This window comes from Stomoxys calcitrans, chromosome 3, assembly GCF_963082655.1.
Source record: "Stomoxys calcitrans chromosome 3, idStoCalc2.1, whole genome shotgun sequence".
Lineage (NCBI taxonomy): Eukaryota > Metazoa > Arthropoda > Insecta > Diptera > Muscidae > Stomoxys > Stomoxys calcitrans.
The window spans coordinates 14200532-14226141 of NC_081554.1; the positions used below are offsets into that span (position 1 = coordinate 14200532).

General features: G+C 35.8%; 1 protein-coding gene and 1 long non-coding RNA gene across 9 annotated transcripts in view; one reads left to right on the forward strand and one right to left on the reverse strand.

The window, feature by feature from the left end:
* LOC106092874 (serine-rich adhesin for platelets) overlaps positions 1–25610 on the reverse strand; it is a 79339-nt gene that overhangs the window by 37694 nt on the left and 16035 nt on the right. For 5 of the 8 annotated variants that reach the window (XM_059364333.1, XM_059364332.1, XM_059364331.1 and 2 more), the window contains exons 2-6: positions 3671–4148; positions 3409–3609; positions 618–816; positions 332–553; positions 19–273 (exon numbers count right to left, since the gene is read on the reverse strand). In XM_059364333.1, the coding sequence (XP_059220316.1) occupies positions 19–273; positions 332–553; positions 618–816; positions 3409–3609; positions 3671–4008 (1215 nt within the window). In that variant the 5' untranslated portion in view covers positions 4009–4148. Of the gene's footprint in view, positions 1–18; positions 274–331; positions 554–617; positions 817–3408; positions 3610–3670; positions 4149–17218; positions 17328–25610 lie in introns of those variants that run through there. The other 3 variants (XM_013259820.2, XM_013259819.2, XM_013259821.2) reach the window with 3 other exon arrangements.
* On the forward strand, positions 11315–17952 carry LOC106092875 (uncharacterized). Its single transcript, XR_001222251.2, has 2 exons — positions 11315–11403; positions 17325–17952. It is a non-coding gene; the product is annotated as an uncharacterized LOC106092875 (long non-coding RNA).

Consider the following 25610-nt stretch of genomic DNA (forward strand, 5'->3'; position numbering starts at 1 on the left):
TCTTTACTGCATACTTACATGACTGGGAGGCGTTGATATGTGGCCACCACTTATTGAGGCACTACTTAGGTTACTGTGTTGTCGTTTAATGCCTATGGGCACACTGCTGTTATTTGTCGATGTCAAGAGGTCAACCCATTTGTTGGCCTCATTGGGTCCCTGGCATACAGCAACAATGCGTTCTATCAGAGGGCTACTGATTTCAAAGGCATTTTTATAAGTATCCGAATCTTCCAGACGATTAACAATTATACCCGTCAAAGGTAATTTACCCTGAAATACAGTCAATGATGAAGCTGTGCCAATTAAATTGTTTTTGTTTGCAACATACCTCATAAATAAAAGCACTCATCCTTTGGCTAACACTCAATATGAGTAAAGTTTGTGGAAATAATACAAAATAACGATCACGATGATCCAATCCCACCGCTACACTACCCATGTGTATAATTTCACCCAACGAACTGAGTTCTTGACCCTGCCAACCTCTTACAGGACCCGTAAGAACTTGTAGTTCCAATTCTTTTTGTCTTCGTGTGGCGGAGCAAGTGGCCTAAAACAAAAGAATTGTATTAAACAAACATTGTCCATATATAAATGTTCCAATGATATCTTACTGCTATATCCTTATATACCGCTACACTGCGTTGAGTATCCCCTCGATCGGGATGACTACTTTCCATGTGTCGTTCCAATTCCTGTAACATGGCCGAGTATTTATCTAAACGCCGAAATGGTTTCGATAAACCCGTTGTCAGCACTAAAAGTCCTGGCGTGGCTGCTCCCTGTCGTTCCATATACTTTTCCAATTCGTCTCTGAAAAACAAACGTCAAAATTAGACTTTCATAAGAACTGTTCCCAAAACGTTTTTTAAATAAAATAAGTTAAATAGCATTAAGTACGACCGAGCCGAACTTTAGATGACTACCACCATAGATATATGTATATGTTATTTATATTCCGTTAAAGACAGCTATATCCAAAAATGGTCTGATCTGAACCACACTCGGTACAGATGTAAAGGAGTCTAGCACTACTCCCTTTTCGCAATCCCAGAGAAATCTGATCAGAATGCCCCTATTATGAGCTCAAGAAGTCTAGTTGGAAGATCGGACTATAAGGGAGCTTTATTCAATTATGGTACGATCTAGATCATACCCACCACGGATGTCGAGGGGCCTAATACACTCACATTTAAGCAAAATCGCATTTTTATCCTATTTCGCTTAAATTTGAGGCTTTCAAAGGCCCAAGGATGCCCACTCCTATAGATATGTGTATATGTTATTTATATTCTGTCAAAATTAGATGAATATGCACCATTTATAAATTCAAAGAAGACAGTTATATCCAAAATGGTCTAATCTGAACCACACTCGGTACAGATGTAATGGAGTCTAGCACAACTCCATTTTCGCAATCCCAGAGAAATCTGATCAGAATGTCCCTATTATGAGCTCAAAAAGTCTAGTCAGAAAATCGGACTTTAAAGGGGTTTTATTCAATTATGGTACTATCTAGATCATAACCAGCAGAAATCGGTTAAGATATAGCTCCCATATATATCTTTCATCCGATGTGGCCTCTTAAAGCTTTAGTTTCCACCATTTTGGTCCGATCCTTACAAAATTTGGCATGAGATGTTTCGTGTAACGTCCTAATACGTGTTCAAAATTTTATAAAAATCGGGTCAGATTTAGATATAGCTCTCATATATATCTTTTATCCGTTTTGACCTATTAAGGCTGTAGAAGCCACAATTTTAGTCCGATCTTTACCAAATATGGCATGAAGTGCTTTTTGTGATGTCCCAATATGTGTGTAATATTTCATCGGAATCCGATCAGATTTGGATATAGCTCCCATATATATCTTTCATCCGAAATGGTCTTTTAAGGCTGTAGCAGGCACAATTTTGGTCCGATCCTTACAAAATTTAGCAAGAGATATTTTATTTGTCATCCCAAATTTCATTAAAATCTGATCAGATTTAGATATAGCTTCCATATATATCTTTCATCCGATATGGTCTTTTAAGGCTGTAGTAGCCACAATTTTGGTACGATTCTTACAAAATTTAGCAAGGGATATTTTATTTGTCTTCCCAATACTTATGCAAAATTTCATTAAAATCGGATCAGATTTAGATATAGCTTCCATATATATCTTTCAACTGATATGGCCTTTAAAGGCTGTAGTAGCCACAATTTTGGTCCGATCTTTACGCAATTTTGCATTAAATGTTTTATTTGACGTCTTAATACATATGCAAAATTTCATTAAAATCGGTTCAGATGTAGATGGAGCTTCCATATATATCTTTCATCCGATATGGCCTTTTTGGCTGTAGTCACCACAATTTTGGTTCGATCTTTATAAAATTTTGCGTGAGATGTTTTATTTAACGTCCTAGCACGTGTGCTAAATTTCATTAAAGTCAGGCCAGATTTAGATATATCTCCCAAATGGCCCTTAAATTCAGTAGTAGCAACCATTTAAGTTCTATCGAAAAATGTGTTACAAGGTTCTATTCAGTTTTTCAATGGGATAGGTATGCGAAATTAAAATCTGACTAAATTTCAACATAGGTTTCATGTATTGAAAGTAGGATGTTGTTGTTGTTGTAGCAGTGGGTTATACACTGAGGCGGCAGCCCTTGCCGATGAAGAACTCCATCGGGCAACCGGCTGCCATGGGATACGTACAACCGGCTGCCATGGGATAGTATATATTGGGTTGCCCAAAAAGTAATTGCGGATTTTTTAAAAGGAAGTAAATGCATTTTTAATAAAACTTAGAATGAACTTAAATCAAATATACTTTTTTTACACTTTTTTTCTAAAGCAAACTAAAAGTAACAGCTGATAACTGACAGAAGAAAGAATGCAATTACAGAGTCACAAGCTGTGAAAAAATTTGTCAACGCCGACTATATGAAAAATCCGCAATTACTTTTTGGGCAACCCAATATGTTGAATAGGTGGTGTAGGATATTATATAGTCGACACCGCCCGACTCTTGTCTTTCCTTACTCGAATTTATTTGTTATAACCTAAACTAACTACGTTCAATGCCGACATATATTTAGACAAAATGTTTTTACTTCATATTTCTAAAATGTTTTTAACAAAATCCCATGCCTTTTGGTGGTCAACTTTTCATATGCTTATTTGGTGAGTATTCATTCGTCTCACTCTTTACTACGGCATACAAAGATGTCATTACTTAAATGATATTTTAGCATGAAACGCAAAAATAAATTTAAATTTTATCGCAAGTGGCACACATAATCTCTTAAAAACCTAACTAATTTAGCTAAATGCCATAATGCAATGTACCACTCATACTCAAGAAGTATGTCATTGGCTTGTTTGTTATTAGTCAAGTAACCATAATGGGCAACTCACTTGTATTTATCTAAAATGACAATGGCTTTGGGATGTGACGCACAATAGGCTTGGTGAACTTGTTTCATCAAAGGGGCCTTATTTAGAAACAATTTGCCCACGCGATCATTGCACTCTTCCATTTGTGTGAGTAACTCTTCATGGGTTTTAACCACCTCAACAAAATTGCACATTAGTTGGGCATATTCGTCGGCATTTAAACTGTAAAAAAATGGAAAAGACCAAAGATTATTAGGGAAAGAGGAACATTTTTCCTACTTACATTTGTGTTTGCTGCAAAGGTTCCAAAAAGTTCTCCAACAAACCTTGCACCTCGGCCACATGGGCCCTCTCCGAGTCCAATAGGTCTTTAAGAACTACTGATCTGTACTCTTGTATCTCTTCGGGGGGTCGTATGACATCTGTAATGGGCAAGGGTGCCTTATATTCCATAACATAGTTGCTGGGAAACCAGCCAGTCTTATCGTTTAGGGTGCCTTCCCACCAGCCACCCTCTTCACGTTGTGTCACAGTGATTAGATCACCTTTTTTGAAACACAACTCATCGTTGTTGCCCCCTTTAAAAGAGTACTCGGCCTGTACAATCAATGGCTGTTCCATTTTGTATATATTTTTTTCTATTTAAATTAACTTGGCAATCTTTTTGCACAACATGCAAGCAATATGTTTTTCCTCAAATGTTGCTTGAGTTTCAGAGGTGAGATGATGCAAAGTTAAGCCAAACCGCTGACGAGATCCTGCTGCAAAGAAAAGCGAAAAAAATGTATAAAATTATCAATGGGGTTTATTTTGAAGATTTTAAAGTCAAATGTTAAGAGCCCATGATTATAAATTTTCCCACTCTAAACATTTAAATATTTTAATTCCCATCTAACACAAATAATATTTTTTTTCATTTTGTTTGCGTTTTTTACGGCTAATTTATTGTTATTTTCTTTGGCCAGTGCTAGGGTTTTTTTTTTGTTTTTCGTTTTTGGCTTATTTCTAATGCGAAAAATATTTCCAGACGTACATATATACACATGGCTATTTTTTTTTTCTAGTCTACATATTTGTTAAAAATTATATGAATAATGCGAGACACATTTGCCCATTCATTCATTTCATCGTCCTCAATGTGGATAAAAAAAATTAGCAAATTCTTAACTTTTAATGCATATTTTGTTGAAAATTATGTTTTTTTAACCTTCACCATAGGATAACAGCTGTAGGGTGGTACAGAAAAAGTATAAGTATTATAATTAAAAAAAAAAAGCGATGGATGCATATTTTTCAATAATTTTGTCTAAATTGTAATGCCTTAATATTCCGATTAACAGTGGCATACCACGCTAACAAGACTGATTTACGAATTGTCATACAACAGGATACGTAGAAGTGGCCCAGGAAACATCGTATTTTCTATGATTTTGCCTATATTAAAATGCCTCAGTAATCCGGTTAATGATTGTCTTACGGTGTCAAATATTTAAAAAAAACCAAACACTTACACCTGGTCACCCTAACGACCAAGTTCCATAAGATTAAGAGACATTAATTGTGTTTTCCTAAAAAGAAAAGAATTCTTTCCTCCAGTAAGTCAAAAAGAAAGTCCATTTACACAATGTTGTTGTTGTTGTAGCCACATTTTCATGTGGAAGTGGTGATCCTCGTTAAAGGCGCCAATATCTCGCCTTGTCGTATCGAGCATCATGGGCACTCAGTATTTTGACAGGAGCCGGTTCCACCCGGCCTCTCACTGAGGCTCTCCGCTGGATACCGCTGATTGTCTGCTCCTGCAATTGCAGCTATTTCGTATGGAGCATTTCACTATCCGCAATCTGTGGATCCTCCTGGTAGCTCCCAGCTAAGCTGATTGTGATAACGAAGAACACCACACAGGTTCCAGCCTGTGATGCTCATAGTCATCCCGCGGCGATTTAGGTAATATTGAATGGTAATATTTATGATGATACTGACTACTTGGTTCATGCCTTGGAGCATCGGATATGGACCCACTTTGAATCAGTTTGCGCAGTTAGGATATATAGTTATATATGGCAAATGTATCCGGATTTTCAATAAGAGCGCTACAAAAGTTTCTTTCTAAATAAAACCAAAATAGTTTTGGATATCAATGGAATATTTTATTTCTGTGAAAGTACGTTCGATGCCATTATGTATAGAACTCTATTTCTTTTGCACGGTTACCACTGACAGGCTTGCAGAAGTCCAGATGCTGAACCCAATTTTCGACGGTTTTCAAGCATAAATTGGCCGATACTGCTGCAATTTCTTGTTCGATATTCGTACGAAGTTCATCAATCGTCTCTGACTTGTTGGCATAGACTATTGACTTGATGTAGCCCCACAGAAAATAGTCCAACGGCGTCAAATCGCACTGCCTAGGCGGCCAATCGACTAGACCATTTAATGAAATAACACGTTCTCCAAACTTGGTATCCAATTAATTGATTGTGACATTCGCTGTGTGGCTTGTGGCGCCGACCTGTTGGTACCTCATGTCCTCCAAGTGCATATCATCCAATTGAACGGTAACGATTCCCATTCACAGTAACACATTGCCGGTCCTGATCATCACGGAAGAAGTACGACCCAATGACGCCGCTGACCCATAAACCGCACCAAACCGTAATTTTTTTAGGATGCAATGGTGGCTCATGGAGCACGTGTGGATTGCTGTCTGACGAAGCCCTTCAGCCAAAAATGACCACCGCTGAAGATGGTTTTGATGAAAATCTGAATCATTTTCAAGTTGTTGCTCAGCCCAATTCACGAACATACGGCGCATACATACACATCCATCATGAAATGGCAAACCTTACTGAAGAGAAATGTCAAAAGAGCGGCAAAAATATAGCGTCACACAGTCGGATGGGGAAAAAAATATGTGGAAATAAGTCTGCCATTTTACATGGTTATAGCTGAGGTGTTATTCAGTTTATATGCAAAATTTCAGGGCCCAGCACAATCAATTTTGCTTACTGTACTGTAAAGAAGACTTAATGTAGATGCGTTTTAAGTGTAACTTTTATTAATTGTGTTAACTCTAATAGGAGATCTGTGAAGTACAATATTGACCTTTTTAACAACAAAAAAACTGGGAAAACCCTTCGAGTTCTCAAAACGTAAAGCTGAGACCCCCAACTTTATAACATATTTTCATTGCCCAAATTAATAATTAATTGCATGCAAAACATTTTTGATGCCACCCAAGGATTGAGGTCTCTACGGTCATTTGACTAAAAATGCCAATTTTGCAAACATATTTTCCCAGTGTGGGGATTTTGGGTGTTTTCTTCAAGAAACGTGGCCAAAATTTTAACTCATTTTTTTAAAAATATATTCATCCACAAATTTGTGATGAATATCTTTAACAGGTGACGTGTATCGTGCGGTAGGAGTTGAGGCGGCTGCATCTGCCGGAACGTAGTTGAGCCAGAATTACTCTGGTTTGCCGTGGGGGGTCAATTTCTTCAGGTGCAATGGAAGGCGGAATTTTTCAAGGACTACATTAACCCTGTAGCCATTTACCGCATCTGCTACCGTGTCTGCATGAATGTTGTCTAGACCTGTAGCGCTAAACCTCACGCTCTAGATGTGTAAGAGCTGTCTAGAATGTGTAAGAGCTGTCAAATGTGACGCCAAGTATTTCGGGGCATTTGATGGTCGGAATCATTTCTCCATTGACCATTACAGTCAGCTCAGTATTCACCTCACGCGTATTTGTAGCGAACAATGTGGCTGAAGATTTGGTGGCGGATATCTTCAGATTTCTTGCAGCGAAATATGAGGCAAGTTCGTTGAGGTAGACGTTCAACCTATTGCAGATGTCAACAATGGGTGGGAGGACAGATGCCATGATCGTACAATCGTCTGCATATGATACGATCTCCATGCCGTCTGGAGGGGGTGGAATGGAGGAGAGGTAGAGGTTAAACAGTGCCGGAGTTATCCCCACCTTGGGGAATTCCCTGCTTCACTCTACGGTGCTTCGATTTTATTTTTTTACTTGTTTCTACTATACGAAAATTGCAAAGAATCAATGAAACTTAAAAATGTTTCAATTTGTAGCAATTTTCACGAACACAGTGCGTTAGTTTACAGCTAGCACTACGCATATTCAAAATATCTCAAATTGAATTTTTTCGGATTGCTTCTTAATTGTCCAATATGTGTGGAAATGTGACCAATTTCGGACTGATTAAAAAAAAATCATTCCGAGAGACAATAGTAGAGTAAAGTAATTTTTTTAGGTTGCTGAGTAAAAATAACTTCTTTGACTTAAACTATTTCTTTTTTTAATTAAGTTTATGTAATTTTCTGTTTTGTTCATTTTTCAAAGAAACTTTCAAAAAGTTTCATTTTGGAGCAATGGTACAGATCGAAATTATCGATGAATATTTTTGTATTTTCGGATAGCATCATCGAATTTTGTCGTAAATAAAAAATCGGTTATTATATCGGAAACTTAAAAAATCAATTAAGCGCTGCTAAGAGGGCCAAATACCCCACTGTACGCTGTATTTCTGAAATTTATTTTTTATGTTCTCGCCAGGATTGAATCTACGGGAAACGTGTGCGATGATAACGTGCAAACCAGTCGCCGAGCTATGCAATCTACGTATTCCATGTTGATTAGAGATAGCAAAATATAGATGGCACCATCGATTCCATCGATATTTAATTTTTTTGACTAAATATCGATTGATTTTTTCCGATGGTTACTATCGCAAAGGCAAAATTTTTTGCAAAACTAAACAAAAATAAGCAATCCGACACTGACTGTATTCTTTAAGATACATTACGGCTATAGAGGACGCAATTTTCATCCGATTAGGCTAACATTTTGTACAATAATTTCTCTCATGACCTCCAACTGACTTTATTAACATTGGTTTTATTTGGTCTGTGCATTGAAATTGCTTCTATATAAATCGATCTCCTGATTTGTATACCCTCCACCATAGGATGGGGGTATACTAATTTCGTCATTCTGTTTGTAACGCCTCGAAATATGGGCCTGAAGCCCCATAAAGTATATATATTCTTGATCGTCATGTAATTTTAAGTCGTCCCATGTCCGTCCGTCAGTCGGTCGGTCGAAAGCACGCTAACTTTCGAAGGAGTAAAATTAGCCGCTTGAAATTTTGAACAAATACTTTTTATTAGTGCAGGTCTGTTGGCATTCTAAATGGTATCACTTCCAACAACTGCACTAAGTATGGTTCAAATCGATCCATGTCTTGATATAGCTGCCATATAAACCGATCTTGGGTCTTGACTTCTTGAGCCTCTAGAGTGCGCGATTCTCATCCGATTTGACTGAAATTTTGCGTGTGGTGTTTTGTTATGACTTTCAATAACTGTGCTAAGTATGGCGCAAATCGGTACATAACCTGATATAGCTGTCATATAAACCGATCTGGGATCTTGACTTCTTGAGCCTCTAGAGGGCGCAATTTTTATCCGATTTGACAGAAATTTTGAACAACGGCTTCTCTCATGACTTTCAACATACGTGTCTAATATGGTCTGAATCAATCAATAGCTTGATACAGCTCCCATATAAACCAATCTCCCGATATTGCTTCTTAAGCCCCTACAAGGCGCAATTCTTAACCGAATGAACTGAAATATTACACAATGACTTCTACAATATTCAGCATTCATTTATGGTCCGAATCGGACTATAACATGATATAGCTCCAATAGCATAACTGTTATTATTCAATATTCTTTTTTTGCTTAAAAAGAGATACCGCGCATAGAACTCGACAGATGCTATCCATGGTGGAGGGTATATAAGATTCGACCCGGCCGCACATAGCACGCTCTTACTTGTTACTTCTCATTTTCGTTTGAAATATGGGTATAGGGAAAATTATTTATTATTAAAACTATCGAAAATATCGAATGTGGCGATTATCGATAATTTGTCAGCTCTAATGCTGATGCTCGGCGAATGGAAATTCTTTAACGAGGCTCTGGAGGAGTAGTCCATCAAGCATCTTAGGAGATCGGTCTGTCAGACTCCGGGTTCTGAGAAGGTTGTTTTCCCCTGCACAATTAGTTTAAAATGTAAGATTTTTAAAAAAACACACTTAGTACATTTCCTCATATAGCGTAGCTTACAGAGTTCGTTATTTGTTCTAGTATCGACTTTATTGGCAAGAATTCTCTAGACTCAAGAAGTATAATCCCATTTGGCTGAAAATTTCCACAATGACTTCTACTATAGTCTCCAACAACCACACCATGTATGGCACGAATCGGTCCATAACCTGATCTGTATCAAACAGCATAGCGATTCTTATCGATTATCCTTTATTTGCCTATAAAGAGATACCGGTCAAAGTACTTAACAAATGCCATCCAAGGGGGAGGCGATATAAGATACAGCCCGGCCGAACTGACTGGTTTTCTAATTGAAATTTCAAAATTTGATTTCATATTTTTTTAAATTTTGATTTTCTATTTTTTTTTTTTGTTTTCAAATTTTGCTTCAGTGTTTCTAATTAAAAAATATTTTCAGACACATGGGCACGCGTGTGTGCTGAAGAAGCACAAAAAATGTTCATCAACACATTTTCTTTTAATATGAATAATACATACCATATTCGCTCATATTCATTCATTTTTGAAATGTGGCGATGGCGAAAAAATTCATCCTAAAAATTATTCCCCAGCACCACCGATATCAAGAAGATGTTAAGTAACCATCACCCGGCAACAAGGTCAAGTCATGGGAAAAAGGAGATTATTTGAGTGAGTGAAAAATCATTGAAATGTTATCTCAACAAAAATAATAATAATGAGAAAAGTAATAAAACGTCAAGTAAATATTAAAAAAAAATGTAAAAAAAACAGCCTCAGTAACAACGAATAGCATCATAATAATAAAAAAATGTTCAGAATGGAATTTTTATTTCATTTTTATTAAATTTTAAAATTAAGTTGCTTATTTAATTGACTGGTTATAATAAACCTAAATATGGACAGTAAAAAAACAAATCTTAAATAAGGTACATCCTGGATTGATTTAACTACAGAAAATTTTAAAACTTAAACCGAGGTATTTCTTTACGTCATTTCTCCCAAAGAGGAGTGAGGCGAGCTAATCTGGCCATAAAAATTAACATCACCAGAAATGAAAAATTTTTTTGGTTACTGAAAATTGCCAAACAACCGATGGATTTGATCACAGAAAACACGTCATTGAAGACGTTTGTCAAAACTTGCTACAAAACATAAAATTCGACAAAACTTCATATAAAAATAAAATTTTGACAAATTCTGGTGTAATATTTTTTTTGAAAATCATTATTAATACGCCTATTTAAGAACTTTACATTTCTAAAAACTACGCTTATGAGTAAACAACGTGGATTTTTTTTTTGTGTAAAATTTTCCCTTTTTTATAAAAATTGAATTAATGAAATTAATTGTTGGTAGTCATAATAAAACGCCTCATGCAAAATTTCAGCCAAATCGGAAAAGAATTTTGCCCTCCAATGGCTCAAGAAGTCAAGATCCAAGATCGGTTTATATGGCAGCTATTTCAAAACATGGACCGATATAGCCCATTTACAATCCCAACCGACCTACACTAATATAAAGTATTCGTGCCAAATTTCAAGAGGCTAGCTTTACTCCTTCGAATGTTAGCGTGCTTTCGACAGACAGACGGAGGAACGGCCAGACGGACGGACATGGCTAAATCGACTTAAAATGTCATGACGATCAAGAATATATATACTTTATGGGGTCTTAGATGAATATTTCGAGAGTTACAAACAGAATGACGAAATTAGTATACCCCCATCCTATGGTGGAGGGTATAAAAATCCCAACGAAATGAAAAAATTTCATAATTTTTTATGAATATCATTGGTGTTGGCTTGCCTTTTTCAAATTGCTTAGACGCTACCGTAAAGTGAAAAATATTTGAGATTTTTTATTTCAATCGATTTTAAAATAGCGGCATGTGTTAAGGTGAGTGACATTTCAAGATTAAAACAAAAATTTGAATCTATAAAAAAATATGTGAAAGTGGCCAAGGAATACTCTTTCAAAATTGAAATAGAATTTAAATGGGATGCCAGAAGTAGCTTAATTAATTTTTCTTTTTAGATTATAATGTAAATGTGAGAGATAAATAATAAACAAGTAAGAACGTGCTAAGTTCGGCCGGGTCGAATCTTATATACCCTCCACCTTGGATCGTATCTGTCGAGTTCTTTGCTCAGTATCTCTTTTTAGGCAAACTAGGTATAATGAATAAGCACGGAGGAGGAGGAGCTATATCAAGTTATAGTCCGATTCGGGGCTCAAGAAGGAAAATCGGCAGATCGGTTTATATGGGAGCTGTATCAAGCTATATATCGATTCAGACCATATTGCACTCGTATGTTGAAGGCCATGGAAGAAGCCGGTGGAAAAAATTTGTGCCAAATAGGAAGAGAATTGCGATCTCTAGAGGCTTTAGAAGTCAAGATCCCAGATCGGTTTATATGGCAACTATATCAGGTTATGGACCGATTTGGACCATACTTCGCACAAATGTTGGAAGTGATACCAAAACAATACGTGCAAAATAACAGCCAAGTCGGATAAGAATTGCGCTTTCTAAAAGCTCAAGAAGTTGAGACCCAAGATCGGTTTATATGGCAGCTATATCGTGTTATGAACCGATTTGAACCATACTTAGCACAGTTGTCAAATCGGAAGAGAATTCCGCCCTTTAGAGGCTCAAGAAGTCAAGACCTAAGATCGGTTTATATGGCAGCTATATCAAAACATGGACCGATTTGGGCCATTTACAAGCCCAACTGACTTATACTAATAAGAAGTATTTGTGCAAAACTTCAAGTGACTAGCTTTACTCCTTCAAAAGTTAGCGTGCTTTCGACAGACAGACGGACGGCCTGACGGACTTAAAATGTCACGACGTTCAAGAATATATATACTTTTTGCGGTCTTAGACGCATATTTCGAGATGTTACAAATAGAATGACGAAATTCGTTTACTCCCATCCTATGGTGGAGGGTTTAGCTTACAAAAAAATGTCGGTAACTTCTTTTAATCTTTAATTCAAATGTTATGTTGTTATACAAATTAATATCTCTGTGCATTTCCGTCCGTCTGCCGAAAGCTTGATAACTTTCAAACTTGTAAAGCTGGAAGGTACAGAAAAAAAGGTGTATGGCCATACACCTAAGCCAGTAATCGGCTTGTTGAGCGCTCTAAAAACTATAAAGTAACCTCTAAAAAGGAAATTTTAAGTTAGGAATTCCGTGGTACTTGCAAAATCCTTAATTGTTTTTAATACCACTCCCCTGTGTTGGGTCATGTCTGGTATTGTGTCTCCAACTAAGTGCTGGTATCTGTTAGACGCGAAAGCCGTGCAATGAGAAAGGAAATGCTCCAACGTCTCATCATCTTCCCCGAATGCCCTACACATGATATCACTTTCCGCACCGATGTGTCCCGTTATGATACTAACAGGTATACTGACCTCCTTCTTGCTTCCTTTCAGTAATAGCCTCGTCTTCTCACGATCTGGATCGCCCCATAGAATTATCGCCGTCCTACCGACCGTTACGTGAAATAGTGAGTAGGTGGAAGCATGTAATCTTTTAGTGGCAATGCAGTCCGACGGGGCCCCTGGTAAGGCAAAAATCAGGATCGCTGTAGCCTGCCTAATGCATTTTGCATTGGCTTAAACTTTTTGAAAGGTTTTTATTGTTTTGCTTTTTTAATCAAGATAGAAACATAAACCCATTGGCAAATTCAACAAAAAAATGCATTCATTTAAAATTTTAACTGTTTCATGAACAGACAGACTTACATGATTAATCCGAATCGGAAATGATTCGGAGTTGATCGGTATTCTTAAAACTAAGGATAAGAGAATGACCCATCTCTTGTACTTGTAAGCTCAAATAGGTTATTTCGGTAAAGCATACGCTCCATAGTATAACAATTAAAATTGTTCATACGCGTCAGGGAACCTTTTTTAACACATATAAAACCTTAAACGCATTACAAGTTGCAAAAATTTATTAATTTAGAGCTTAGTATATCCACGGCATGTCACTGAAGGACAGGCTTCGAATCCCGCCGATATCATTAAAAAATTGCAACGGTGGTTGTTCCGTGAAAAACTTTCCTACTAAGTGTTGTAACCCTGCGGCAAGCCGTTGGGATTTGTCAAAAAAACATGATACGCAAAGCACTCTTTGATATGGGAGAAATACCGCCACCAATCCACTGTGGTCGGACTTGTATGGAAAGAGCGTTCAAAAACACATAAAAGCCACATTTATTAACCGATTTCGTTGAAATTTGGAACGGTGAGTTGTACTATGCCTACCGTAGTCCGAACCGAATATGGTCTAAATCGAACTATAACTAGATATTAGTGCCGTATAGACCGATCTGCAGATTATTAGTCTTAAGCCCATAATTGCCTCATTTATTACCAGATTTTGCTGAATTTTGAACGGTAAGTTGTACTATGCCTACCGATGTCCGAACCGAATATGGTCCAAATCGAACCATATCTCGATATAGCTGTCATATAAACCAATCTGACGATTTTTAGCCGTAAACCCATAATTGCCTCATTTATTACCAGATTTCGCTGAATTTTGAACGGTGAGTTGTACTATGCCTAACGATGTCCGAAACGAATATGGTCAAAATCGAACTATATTTCGATATAGCTGCCGATCTGCCAATTTTTAGCCTTAAGACCATAAATGACTCACTTATTACCGGATTTTTCTGAAATTTGGAACGATGAGATCCACAATGCCTACCGATATTCGCAAAGACAAGCACATTTTAAAGAATTTAAAAGATTAGTATCGGCCTATAAATAGTGTGTTGGCAAGCAGTGCAAGATTAAGCTCTGACGTTATGACCACTAATTGTTCTCGTACCTACTACCGACCACAATTTTCAATAAAAAATTCTATGTATCTTTACCAATTTCACAGTAGCAGAAAAATTTTGGCAATTTTGAAAAAATGTTGGGTGCGATGAGTAGTATACGCCATCCTACGATGAACGGTATAAAAATAATAATAAAACAATAGAATAAAAAAGGCGAAAAAATTAAATATAAAAAATAAAACATAACAAAAAACTAAACAAATGAACAAAACAAAATTTAAAAACCTAAAAATTAAAAAAAAAGTATTTTTTTATAAATTACAATCAAATAAAAAATAAATAAACTTACATAAAAAACAAAAGTAGTGTATTAAAATAAGGTAATGAAATAAAAGTTCTTCTTATCTTATATGGGAGCTGTATCAGGTTATAAACCGATTTGGACCGAACTTGGTACAGTTGTTGAAAGTAATAACAGAACACTACTTGCAAAATTTCAGCCAAATCGGATGAAAATTGCGGCTTCCAGGGGCTAAAGAAGTCAAATCAGGAGACCGGGAGCTATATCTGAACCGATATGGCCCATTTGCAAACCCCAACGACCTACATCAATACTAAGTATCTGTGCAAAATTTCACGCGGGTAGCTTTACGCGTTCGACCGCAATAGTGATTTTGACAGACGGACGGACGGACATGGCTAGATCGCAATATCGAGAGGATCCAGAATATATATATATATCAATATTTCGAGGTGTTACCAACGAAACGACTAGATTAGTATACCCCCAATATATTAAAAAAATAAATACATTGATAAAAAAATTTAAAAAACCAGTAAGGAAGGCAAAAGTCGGGCGGTGCCGACTTTATAATACCCTACACCTACCCTATAAACACAAAAGGGGGGCTACATCTAATGCTGAAACAAATTTGATTTATCCAGACAGATAATTAAATTCCTGTATCAAATTTCGAGCAAAGCAAATATATTCAAAATGTAATAACTACGGTAGACAAATAACAAAAAATTATCCAAAATGCGATGGACATATAGATGAGAGCTATATCTAAATCTGAACCGATTTCGACCAAGCTTTATGGATATTGTAGAATTCGTCGAGGAAACTGTTGTTAAATATTTCGGGAAGATTAGTCAATAAATGCGCTTGCAGTGGGTTTAGGATTGCAAATCGGGCGATATATATATATATATATCTGAACAGATTTCCATGAAATTCACCAGTAATATCGAGAGTCATAAGAAAATCCTTCCTGTCGAATTTCGAGAGAATTGGTTAACAAATGACCATTTTATTGCTATATTACTGGAAATCGGACGAACATATTGGGTTGACCAAAAAGTAATTGCGGATTTTTCATATAGTCGGCGTTGACACATTTTTTCACAGCTTGTGACTCTGTAATTGCATTCTTTCTTCTGCCAGTTATTAGCTGTTACTTTTAGCTTGCTTTAGAAAAAAAGTGTAAAAAAAGTACATTTGATTAAAGTTCATTCTAATTTTTATTAAAAATGCATTTACTTTCTTTTAAAAAATCCGCAATTACTTTTTGGGCAACCCAATATATATGGGAGCTATATCCAAATCTGAACCGATTTCTATGAAAATCGCCAGTAATATTAAGAATCATAAGAAAATCCTTCCCAACAAATTTCAAGAGAATCGGTCAACAAATGAGCATTTTACTGCTGTATTAGTGGAAATCGGACGAACGGATATATGGGAGCTATATCCAAATCTGAACCGATTTCTATGAAAATCGCCAGTAATATTGAGAGTCATAAGAAAATCCTTCCCAACAAATTTAAAGAGAATTGGTCAACAAATGACCATTTTACTGCTATATTACTGGAAATCGGAGAACAGATATATGGGAGCTATATCCAAATCTGAACCGATTTCTATGACATTTACCAGTAGTTTCGAGAGTCATAAGAAAATGATTCCTGCTAAATTTCGAGAGAATCTGCAAATCGGACGAACATATATGTGGAAGCTATATCCAAATCTTAACCGTTTTTTTCCAATTTCAATAGTTTTCGTCTCTAGGCCGAAAAACATGCCCATACCAAATTTGAAGACGATGATGGATGAAAATTGCGACCTGTAGTTTGTACACAAATTAACAAGGACAGACGGACAGACAGACGGTCGGACAGACAGACAGACAGACGTACATAGCTAAATCGAATCAGAAAGTGATTCTGAGTCTATCGGTATACTTATCTATGGGTCTAGTTCTCTTCCTTTTGGGTGTTACAAACTAATTCACTAAGTTATAATACCCTGTACTACAGTAGTTGTGTAGGGTATAAATAAAAAAAAAATATCAAAAAAACATTTAAAAGTTAATTTTGTTTAGCCATTTGCTTTTGCGGATTTCACAAAATACAATTGTATTCATATATTGTAGAAAAGAAAATATATGAGCATATTTTTGAATCCATTTTTTTTTTATTTTTTTTATTATGTATTTAAATTCCTCCCTTTTTAAAAGCCTTAAGTAAATCATCCGCCTCATTCGAAAACATTATAAATATGTTGTTGTGTTTTTGTAACTATAAATTACCTAGTATGACGAAACAAATATACATCCATTTAATAATTTTCCGAGTATAAATGTTAAAAATAATTTTCAAGAAAAAACCATTTCAATAATCTATTTTTTGCCTTGATCTTCAGTTTTGGTAAAAATTTTGGCTGATGTTGTTTCTCCAACTGAGAAAACAAACAAATAGCCTCATGTATGTTTACATATATTCCATTATATATATGTGTGAAAACATTTTTGTTTTTTCTTTTCTTATTTTGGTTTTTCTCATGTAAAAACTATTAAATGGCCGAGTAGGAAAAACAAACATTTTCAAGTTCAAGTCTAAAAGACATACCTTGAAATTCTAAAGAATGTTGTTGTCGTTACACTTTGTTCAACGACAGTGTATGATGCTGATGATGATGATAAACGCCTAAAACATTTTTGTTTTTGGTTTTCAGCACGATAATGTTGCGTACAAAGGAGAAGGCGAGACATTCATGGTTCAGCATCCATTATTCCAAACACCAAGAGAATGAAGAATAAGTTCAAGTTGAAAATTGTCTCATCCAATGTAAAATGTATGGTGATAAATGTTGACAAAAAAAGAAATTCAAAAATTCCCCGTTGACAATGCACGTCAGAGGACTAAGAAAAAAAAACGCACAATATGAGTGAGCGACAATGTTGCTGCAAGGCGGTAAAAACTCAAATGCCAAAAACAGAGAACGTATGGCAAAAACCAAGAAAAATAAATAAATATGCACTTGTATCCGGTAAAGACAACGGCTATGACATCTATTCCGCCCGTGGCAACGAAAAATCCCCAAGCAGACAGATTTAATAACGGCAGAGATTTTTCATATTTCTTTTTTTTTTTGTTTTTTTCTTTGGGGAAATGGTTTTTGTTTCAAGAAAATACTTTAACAAAGTAGGCGATAATGCTGATTACGGCAATTTCGAAGGTATTTCCGATCTTGGCAGTATTAGATTTTTCTTTTTCTTTTTTTTTGTTTTGTTATAAATTTATTTTTGCCATACTCTTTTATAACAATTTAATTGTAATAAATTATAACTTTAACAATTTTACTCCCAGCCCATTAAAGCTTACAAATTTTAACACTTCATATTTTTATTCAATTTACGAAATTTCGTTTTTTTTTTAATTTTCTCAAGGTCGGCCATGTATATTTATTTTTCTCTTTTTAACTGTAACATTTTTTTATTTCACATTTATATATGTATATGATTATTTTACATTGAGAAATTTTTCTTGGTGATTGACATTGGCAGCTCACATTTATTAATACAATTTTTTTTAATATTTTATTTTAATTTATTCACTTTTTATATATGCACATATGTTGGTTGGTTTTCTTTATGATTGGCCACACAAACAACAACGAACGGTTATAAGAAAATTTATATTTTTTCCGATCTCAGTTTCTTTGAGAATTTACAGACGACACATCACGCTTGTGTTCACGGGGCAACTGAAATAGAGAGGCAAAAATTTCCTTCAGCCGAAGTGAATTTAGTTTTTAGCCGAAAAGAAAAGCAAACAAGCAAAGGTCTATAAACGAGAGCAACATATGTAGATTTATACACTCAACAAATGGGATGTGTCCTCAAAAGAAAAATGATGAATGTATTAGGAAATTTTTAAGTTTTATGCCAAGCAACAAGAGATTATCAGATGTCGATATTTTAATACCATGTTGAGATAATCCTCCTATTTCACAATGGGCCATTCTGTAGTAATCCGGCATAAATAAATGTATGTCATGTAAAATTATATGCTATGTCAGAGTTAGCAAAACCCAAGAAAACACGCATTATGGATTCATTACGGATCATATTTGTCAAGTTTTACAACAATTTTTCATAGACAGAAACATTTTTCTATAACCCCCGCCAAAGAATGGAGTAAATTTATTCTGTCGGTCCGTCCGGCTGTCTATTTCTCTGTCTTTCTGGGTACTGGTCTGCCTTTCTGCCTTTCTGTTTGTCCATCCAGTTTAATGGGGGTTGCAATTTGACCCACCTTACTTTAAGGCTTGAAGGCCACCGTGAAGCATGTCCACATATGACATTGAACACTTGTGTTCGAGTCCTGATAAGGGTATCAGAAAATTTGTCAAAGGAAGCTATCCCCTTCTAAGGTTGATAACATTTTTGAGTCCTTGTACTGATGTAGAAGAAACTACTCCCCCAAAGAGTTATGCCTTATGACCAGTGTTGCCACTCAAGAAAATTATTTCCTACCAAAATTTAAGAAAAATCCTATCAAATCTGTTCAAAACCTACCAAATGTTCTACTAGCCAAAAATCCTTTATATCTTTTTATACCCATCACCGAAGAGTTGGCCATTTGGCCATTTCGTTAGCAACACACCAAAGTACAAATTTTCAAAGCTACAAAGTACAAGATCGTCGTTACATTCATAGACGATCTAGGCATGTCCGTCTGTTTATTGAATCACTCTACAGCCTAAAGTTCAAAGACGGCCTATATCTTAATATAGCACCTTTAATACCGATCTCCCGATAAAAAATCTTGGTTTCATAAAGTCGTATTTTTGCCCCGATTTCAATGGACAACCGTGCTAAGTTTGGTTAAAGCGATATCCCGATTTAAGTTTTGAGCTAAGGAATGCGAGTGAATTGCCTGGACCGCTCAACATCTGAGCATGGACCAGATCAACCATATTTGTATGCAGCTGTGTTCCGTTTGAATGCTTTCAACAACAAGTTAAGGCGAGCTTAGCTCGGCCGTGCCAAATCTTATATAACCTCCACCATAGATCACATTTTTCGAGTTCTTATTCCGGTATCTCTTTTTAGGCAAACAAAGGATAAAAGAAAAGAATTGCTATGCTATTGGAGCTATATCAAGCTATTGTCTAATTCGCACTATAATTGAATTGAAGGTTGCATACCATTGTAAAAGTCATTGTGTAAAATTTTACCCAAATCGAATTTCGCACTTTAGGGGCTGAAGAAATAAAATAGGGAGATGGGTTTATATGGGAGCTGCATTAAGCTATGCACCGATAAAGGCTATATTTGACTCTTACGATGAAGGTCATGGTAGAAGCAGTTGCACAAGAAGTCAAGATCCCAGCCGTTGCACAAGAATCAAGAACCGATTTGAAATATTCTTAGGACAGTTGTTGGAAGTCAAAACAAAACACCTCAAGCTAAATTTCATCCAAATCGGATAATAATTGCGTCCTTTAGTGGCTCTAGAAGTCAAAACCCCAGATCGGTTTATATGGCAGCTATATCAGGTTATGAACCGATTTGATCCATACTCAGCACAATTGTTGGAAGTCATAATAAAACACCACTTGCAAAATGTCAGCCAAATCGGATAAGAATTGCGCCCTCCAGAGGCTCAAGAAGTCAAGATCCAAGATCGGTTTATATGGCAGCTTAATCAAAACATGGACCGATTTGGCCCATTTACCATGCCAAACGACCTACACTTATAAGAAGTATTAGTGCAAAATTTTAAGCGGCTAGCTTTACTCCTTCGAAAGTTTGCGTGCTTTCGACAGACAGACGGACGGACGGACATTGCTAGATCGACTTAAAATGTCATGACGATCAAGAATATATATGCTTTATGGGGTCGAATATTTTGAGGAGTTACAAACGAAATGAGTATATCCCCATCCTATGGTGGAAGGTATAAAAATCCCACATTTCTTACCAAAAATTTATGAAATTTTGGAAGAGATCCCTTAGCACTCGTACCAGTTACAGTCAAAATCAGAATTTGCCTTTTTCCTGTAATTTTAAGCACTGAGACCCCTTGTAACGAATATACAGAAACGACAAGAAGTGAATAAACTTTGAGTTATCCCCGGCGATTTTTTCAGTAATAAATTTTGTATTTATATGTTGGAAAACCCTACCAAAAACTGAGTTCAACCTACCAACCTACCAATTTACCAAGAGAATAGGTTAGGTTAGGTCTATTCTAAACAGACTCACTTAGACAATTTTAGTCCATTGTGATACCACAATAGCGACAGACCAGGCCCTTGTGGGAATTGAACCCCGCACTGGTAATCCGAGCACGCTACCAACTCAGCTACAGGGTCGGCGACCTACCAAAAGAATAAAAACCTTCCAATATTGGTAGGAACCTACCAAAAACGGCAACTCTGTTTATGACACGCCGATCGGTCACGGCTAAAAAGGAAAAGCTTAAACTTGAATCGGACAACACTCATTGATATGTGTCAAGCAAATTTAAAATTTACCTTTGGGCTAAGATAAGCCTTTTGAAATTATGAAACATCTGTCTAACTGCACGGTTGTCTCTCAGACGATCTGTCTGCCTGTCATTCTATCAGATTTAAGCGAAGTTTCTATTCTATCAGATTTAAGCGAAGTTTCTATTCTATCAGATTTAAGCAAAGTTTTTTGAAATTTGGTCCAGAGCACTTTAGTCTTTTAGAAGCATCTTAAATTTTTCGCCCGTCTCTCCGTCTTTGTATCTGTCTGTATGTCTGTCCATGTATGTATTCGTCTGAATGTCTATCTGTCCGTCTGTCGGTCTGTCTTTTTGTATTTCTGTCTGTCTGTCTCCCTGTCTATTTGTCTCCCTGCTTGTGCACCTCTTTATCTTTCTGTCCGTCCATCTGCTTGTCTGTCTGTTAACCTGTCTGTCCACCTGTCCATCCGTCATTCTTGCTGTCCAGTTTAATCGAAATTACTTTGAAACTGGGAGAAATCGATAACTTCCGTTAGTCAGTATTCCTACCTTTCCTTTCATCTGTCTTCTGAACTTTCCATCTGTCGTCTGTCTCTCAGTCCGACTATCTACTCGTCTGTCTGTGTGTCAGTCTGTCTGCCCATCGTCTCTCTGTCCGCCTATGTATCAGTGTGTATATCTGTCCGTCCGTCTGTCTCCCTTTCTGTTTGTCTCTCAGCCTGTCCGCCTCTTTGTCTCTCTCTCCGTCCGTCTGCTGCTCTGTCTGTCCACCTATCTGTCTTTCTGTCCACTTTAATCGCAATTACTTTGAAACTGGGAGAAATCGATAACTTCCGTCAGTCAGTATGCCTACCTTTCCGATCATCTGTCCATCTGTCTCTCAGTCTGTCTGTCTGTTTGTCCGTCTGTCTCCCCGTCTGTTTGTCTGTCCGTCCATCTGTCTGTCTGTCCGTCTGTTTCTCTGTCCGTCTTTCTATCCAGTTTAATCGGATTTGCTTGAAATTTGGCCCAATTCAATTTTAAGCTTATAGGCCTATTTGAAGCTGGGAGAATTCGATAACGTCCGTCTATCAGTCTGACCGTTTTTCGCTCCATCTGTCTTTCTATCTGTCCACCTATCTAGATGCCTGTTCGCCTTTCTGTATGTCTGCCGTCTATCAGTTTGTATTTCTGTCCGCGTGTCCATTCAGTTTAATTAGATTTGCTTTAAATGTAGCACAGTTTACTTTTGAGGCTTAGTGAAGCTGGAAAATTCGATTACGATTTAGATATTGCCCCCATATATAAGTTCTGTTTTAATTTGTACAACATTAGCGAATAATTTTAACAATGTTGCCAAATAGAAACTTTTTACTGCATCCAATTCTCACAGTGTAAAAAAAAACTGTTCCCTATACAAACTGTCAATATTGTGTTTACAAACCACAATTCTTTTTAATTAGTACGGCAAATAGAAGGACAAACTACATTTCCATACCCTATATGCCAATATGTAAGTACATACTACGGCCAACGCCATATGTCAGCTATGGCAATCGTTTTGTGTAAATATGTGCCCATTAATTTCTTTGTATTTCAATTTCATTTCGCACAGTTTTTTTTTATTTTTATGTCCCTTTTTTTTGTTATGGTACTATCTATCAATCAAGCGACAGAAATTTACTGGCGAAAAGACAAAGCCGTATTTCACATTTCAGATTAAAGAGTTTTAAAAACGTATAAAAAAAGATATGCCATTGGTTATTTGAAAATACATTCAATTCACACTATCGACGAAGAGAGCAATGTGCCAATAATTGCAAAAACCCGACGATCATCAGAAAAACAAAAACCATAGAAAAACACTCGAAACTGTCCCACAGAGAAGAAAATGAAAGAAAAACAAACATTTTGAGATTTTAAATTTTGTTGGGGTTTTTATATATTTTAGAGGAAAAGCAAATAGAACAGAATGGGTGTTTGATTTGTCGGTCATTCGTTTGGTAAAGGCAATGACATGAATTGTATGAAAAAAAAACCGACAAAAAAGGTTTGAGGAATATTCACAGCAGTTGATGCTGGTGGCAGCCAGTACAAAAAAAATCTTTTTCAATTTAATAAGAAATTCGAAATAAAATCAAATTTTGTACGTTAAAACAAAATGGGGGGAATATTTATAAATAATCTGGTTAAAAATATTGTACACGTGCTTTGGACCAAAAGTGAAAATAAAAAATTCTAGAAAATTTACTTTTTCTAGAATTAAGAGAAATAATTTTAGTTATAAGCTAATAATGAATTAAAAATCAATATATAAAAAAATAAAAAAAAACCACAAATCAATCATCAAAAAATGAATTATTAAATTTTATTAATCATTCACAACTGAACCTTTCTGTACAAGGTTGCGTATGAGTAATAATCATACGCAACCTATGACAATCAACAATATGCATAGGCTTCCCACAGCGTTAGAACGAAAGCTTACAGTAAAACGAGTACACATGCACTCCAAACATTTTACCAGAAAGCGAAACATAAGACTGTGCTACGACCAAGCGATGGAAATTTTGATATAATACAAAATAAATTGAAATACAATACAAAAATTAAAAAAAAGTGTAATATATATAAAAAAAGGCGAAAACCAATAACTCAAAAAAATAAACTTTATAAAAAACACACAAAAAATATAAAATAATAATATATCAATATTTAATGTTAAAATAAAAATAAAACAAATAAAAAACCTTAACCCTTTTTAAATAGAAATTGAGTGAAATATATAAAAAAAAATTAAACAAAATAAAATAAAAACCAGTAAGGAAAGGCAAAAAACGAGCAGAGCCGACTATATAATACCCTACCCACTTAGTCTACATACTACTTGTTATAAATAGAACTTATCTTTAAATCCAGTCTGACTCTTTGCATACCTATTGAAATATCGAATAGAACCTTGCAAGATTTTCTTACGATAGAACAAAAATTGTGGATTTATACAGCCTTAAAAGGCCATTTTGCCCACATACTGAGAGGTCAAATAGAACACGCCCAATGTTGTAGAGAACTGACCAAAATTGTAGCTTCTACCGGCTTAAAAGTTCATTTCGGGTGAAATATATATATATGGGAGCTATATCTAAATCAGGACCGATTTTAATGAAATTTTGAGCACGTATTAGGACGTCAAATACAACATTTCGTGCTAAATCTTTTTAAGATCGCACTAAAATTTTGGATTCCACAGCCATAAAATGCACAACGAATTTTGCTATGACTTTCAGCACACGTGTCAAATATAGTTGAAATCGGTTTATAACCTGATATAGCTCCCATATAAATCAATCTCCCGATTTTACTTCTTGAGCATTTAAAGAGCGTAATTAGTTGAAATTTCGAACAGTGACTTCTTCTATGACCTTTAACATGGTCCGAATCGGTCTTAAACCTGATATAACTCCCACATAAACCGATCTCCCGTTATAACTTCTTGACCTTCTAGAAGGCGTAACTCTTATCTGGTTTGGCTGAAATTTTGCACAGTGACTTTTCTATGACCATAAACATAGGTGCCAAATAAGGTCTAAATCGGTTCATAACTTGATAAAGCTCCCACATAAACCGATCTCCCCATTGCACATCTTGAGCCTTTACAGGGCGAAATTCTTATCCGATGAAATTTTACACAATGGTAACTACTATTGTCTACAACATCCAAGCCAAGTATGACCCGAATCGGTTCATAAGCTGATATAGCTCCAATAGCAATTCTTATACAATATCCTTTGTGTGTCTATAAAGAGATACGGGGCAAAGAAATTGACAAATGCGATTGACAAATAAGATTCGACCTGGCTGAACATAGCACGCTTTTACTTGTTTATTCTAGTCCTTTGTAAAGGAGGACATAGGCTTTCAGGAAAATGGCGTTGTGTCAATGGTGTCAAAGTTGACCACTTTCAATTTCTCTAACCTTGTATGACCTATAAATGTTTATCTACTCAACAGATTTGCATGGTTTTAAAATATAAAAAGAACGTCTCTGATACGCAAACGGAATAACATTTTTTTAAAAATGTTTTTTTTTTAATTCATTTGGGGGTTGGAATGTTCAAATGATTATGCGAATGGTATTAAAACAATCTCAGTCAATAACAGTGTGTTATTGAAAGCAATACCTGTTTGTAAATAAATATAATACCAAACGGTACTATTTTATCCAATCAAGGTACTAATTTTATCCACTCTAAAAATTCTAAGATCTAAAAAGCACCTCTCTGATACACAAACGGAATAAACTTTAATTTAAATTATTTGCATCGGTATTTTGTTTTAATTCGTTAGAGAGTGGAATGTTAAAATAATAATGAGAATGGTATTAAAACAATCACAGCCAATAATAGTCTGGTATTAAAATCTAATTTGTTTATAAATATAATGTCAAACGGTAATAATTTCATTCGTTCCAGGCGGTATCGTTTTGGTACCATACGGTGTTGCTTCACTATCAATACCGTATGGCATCAAAATAAGTACATTT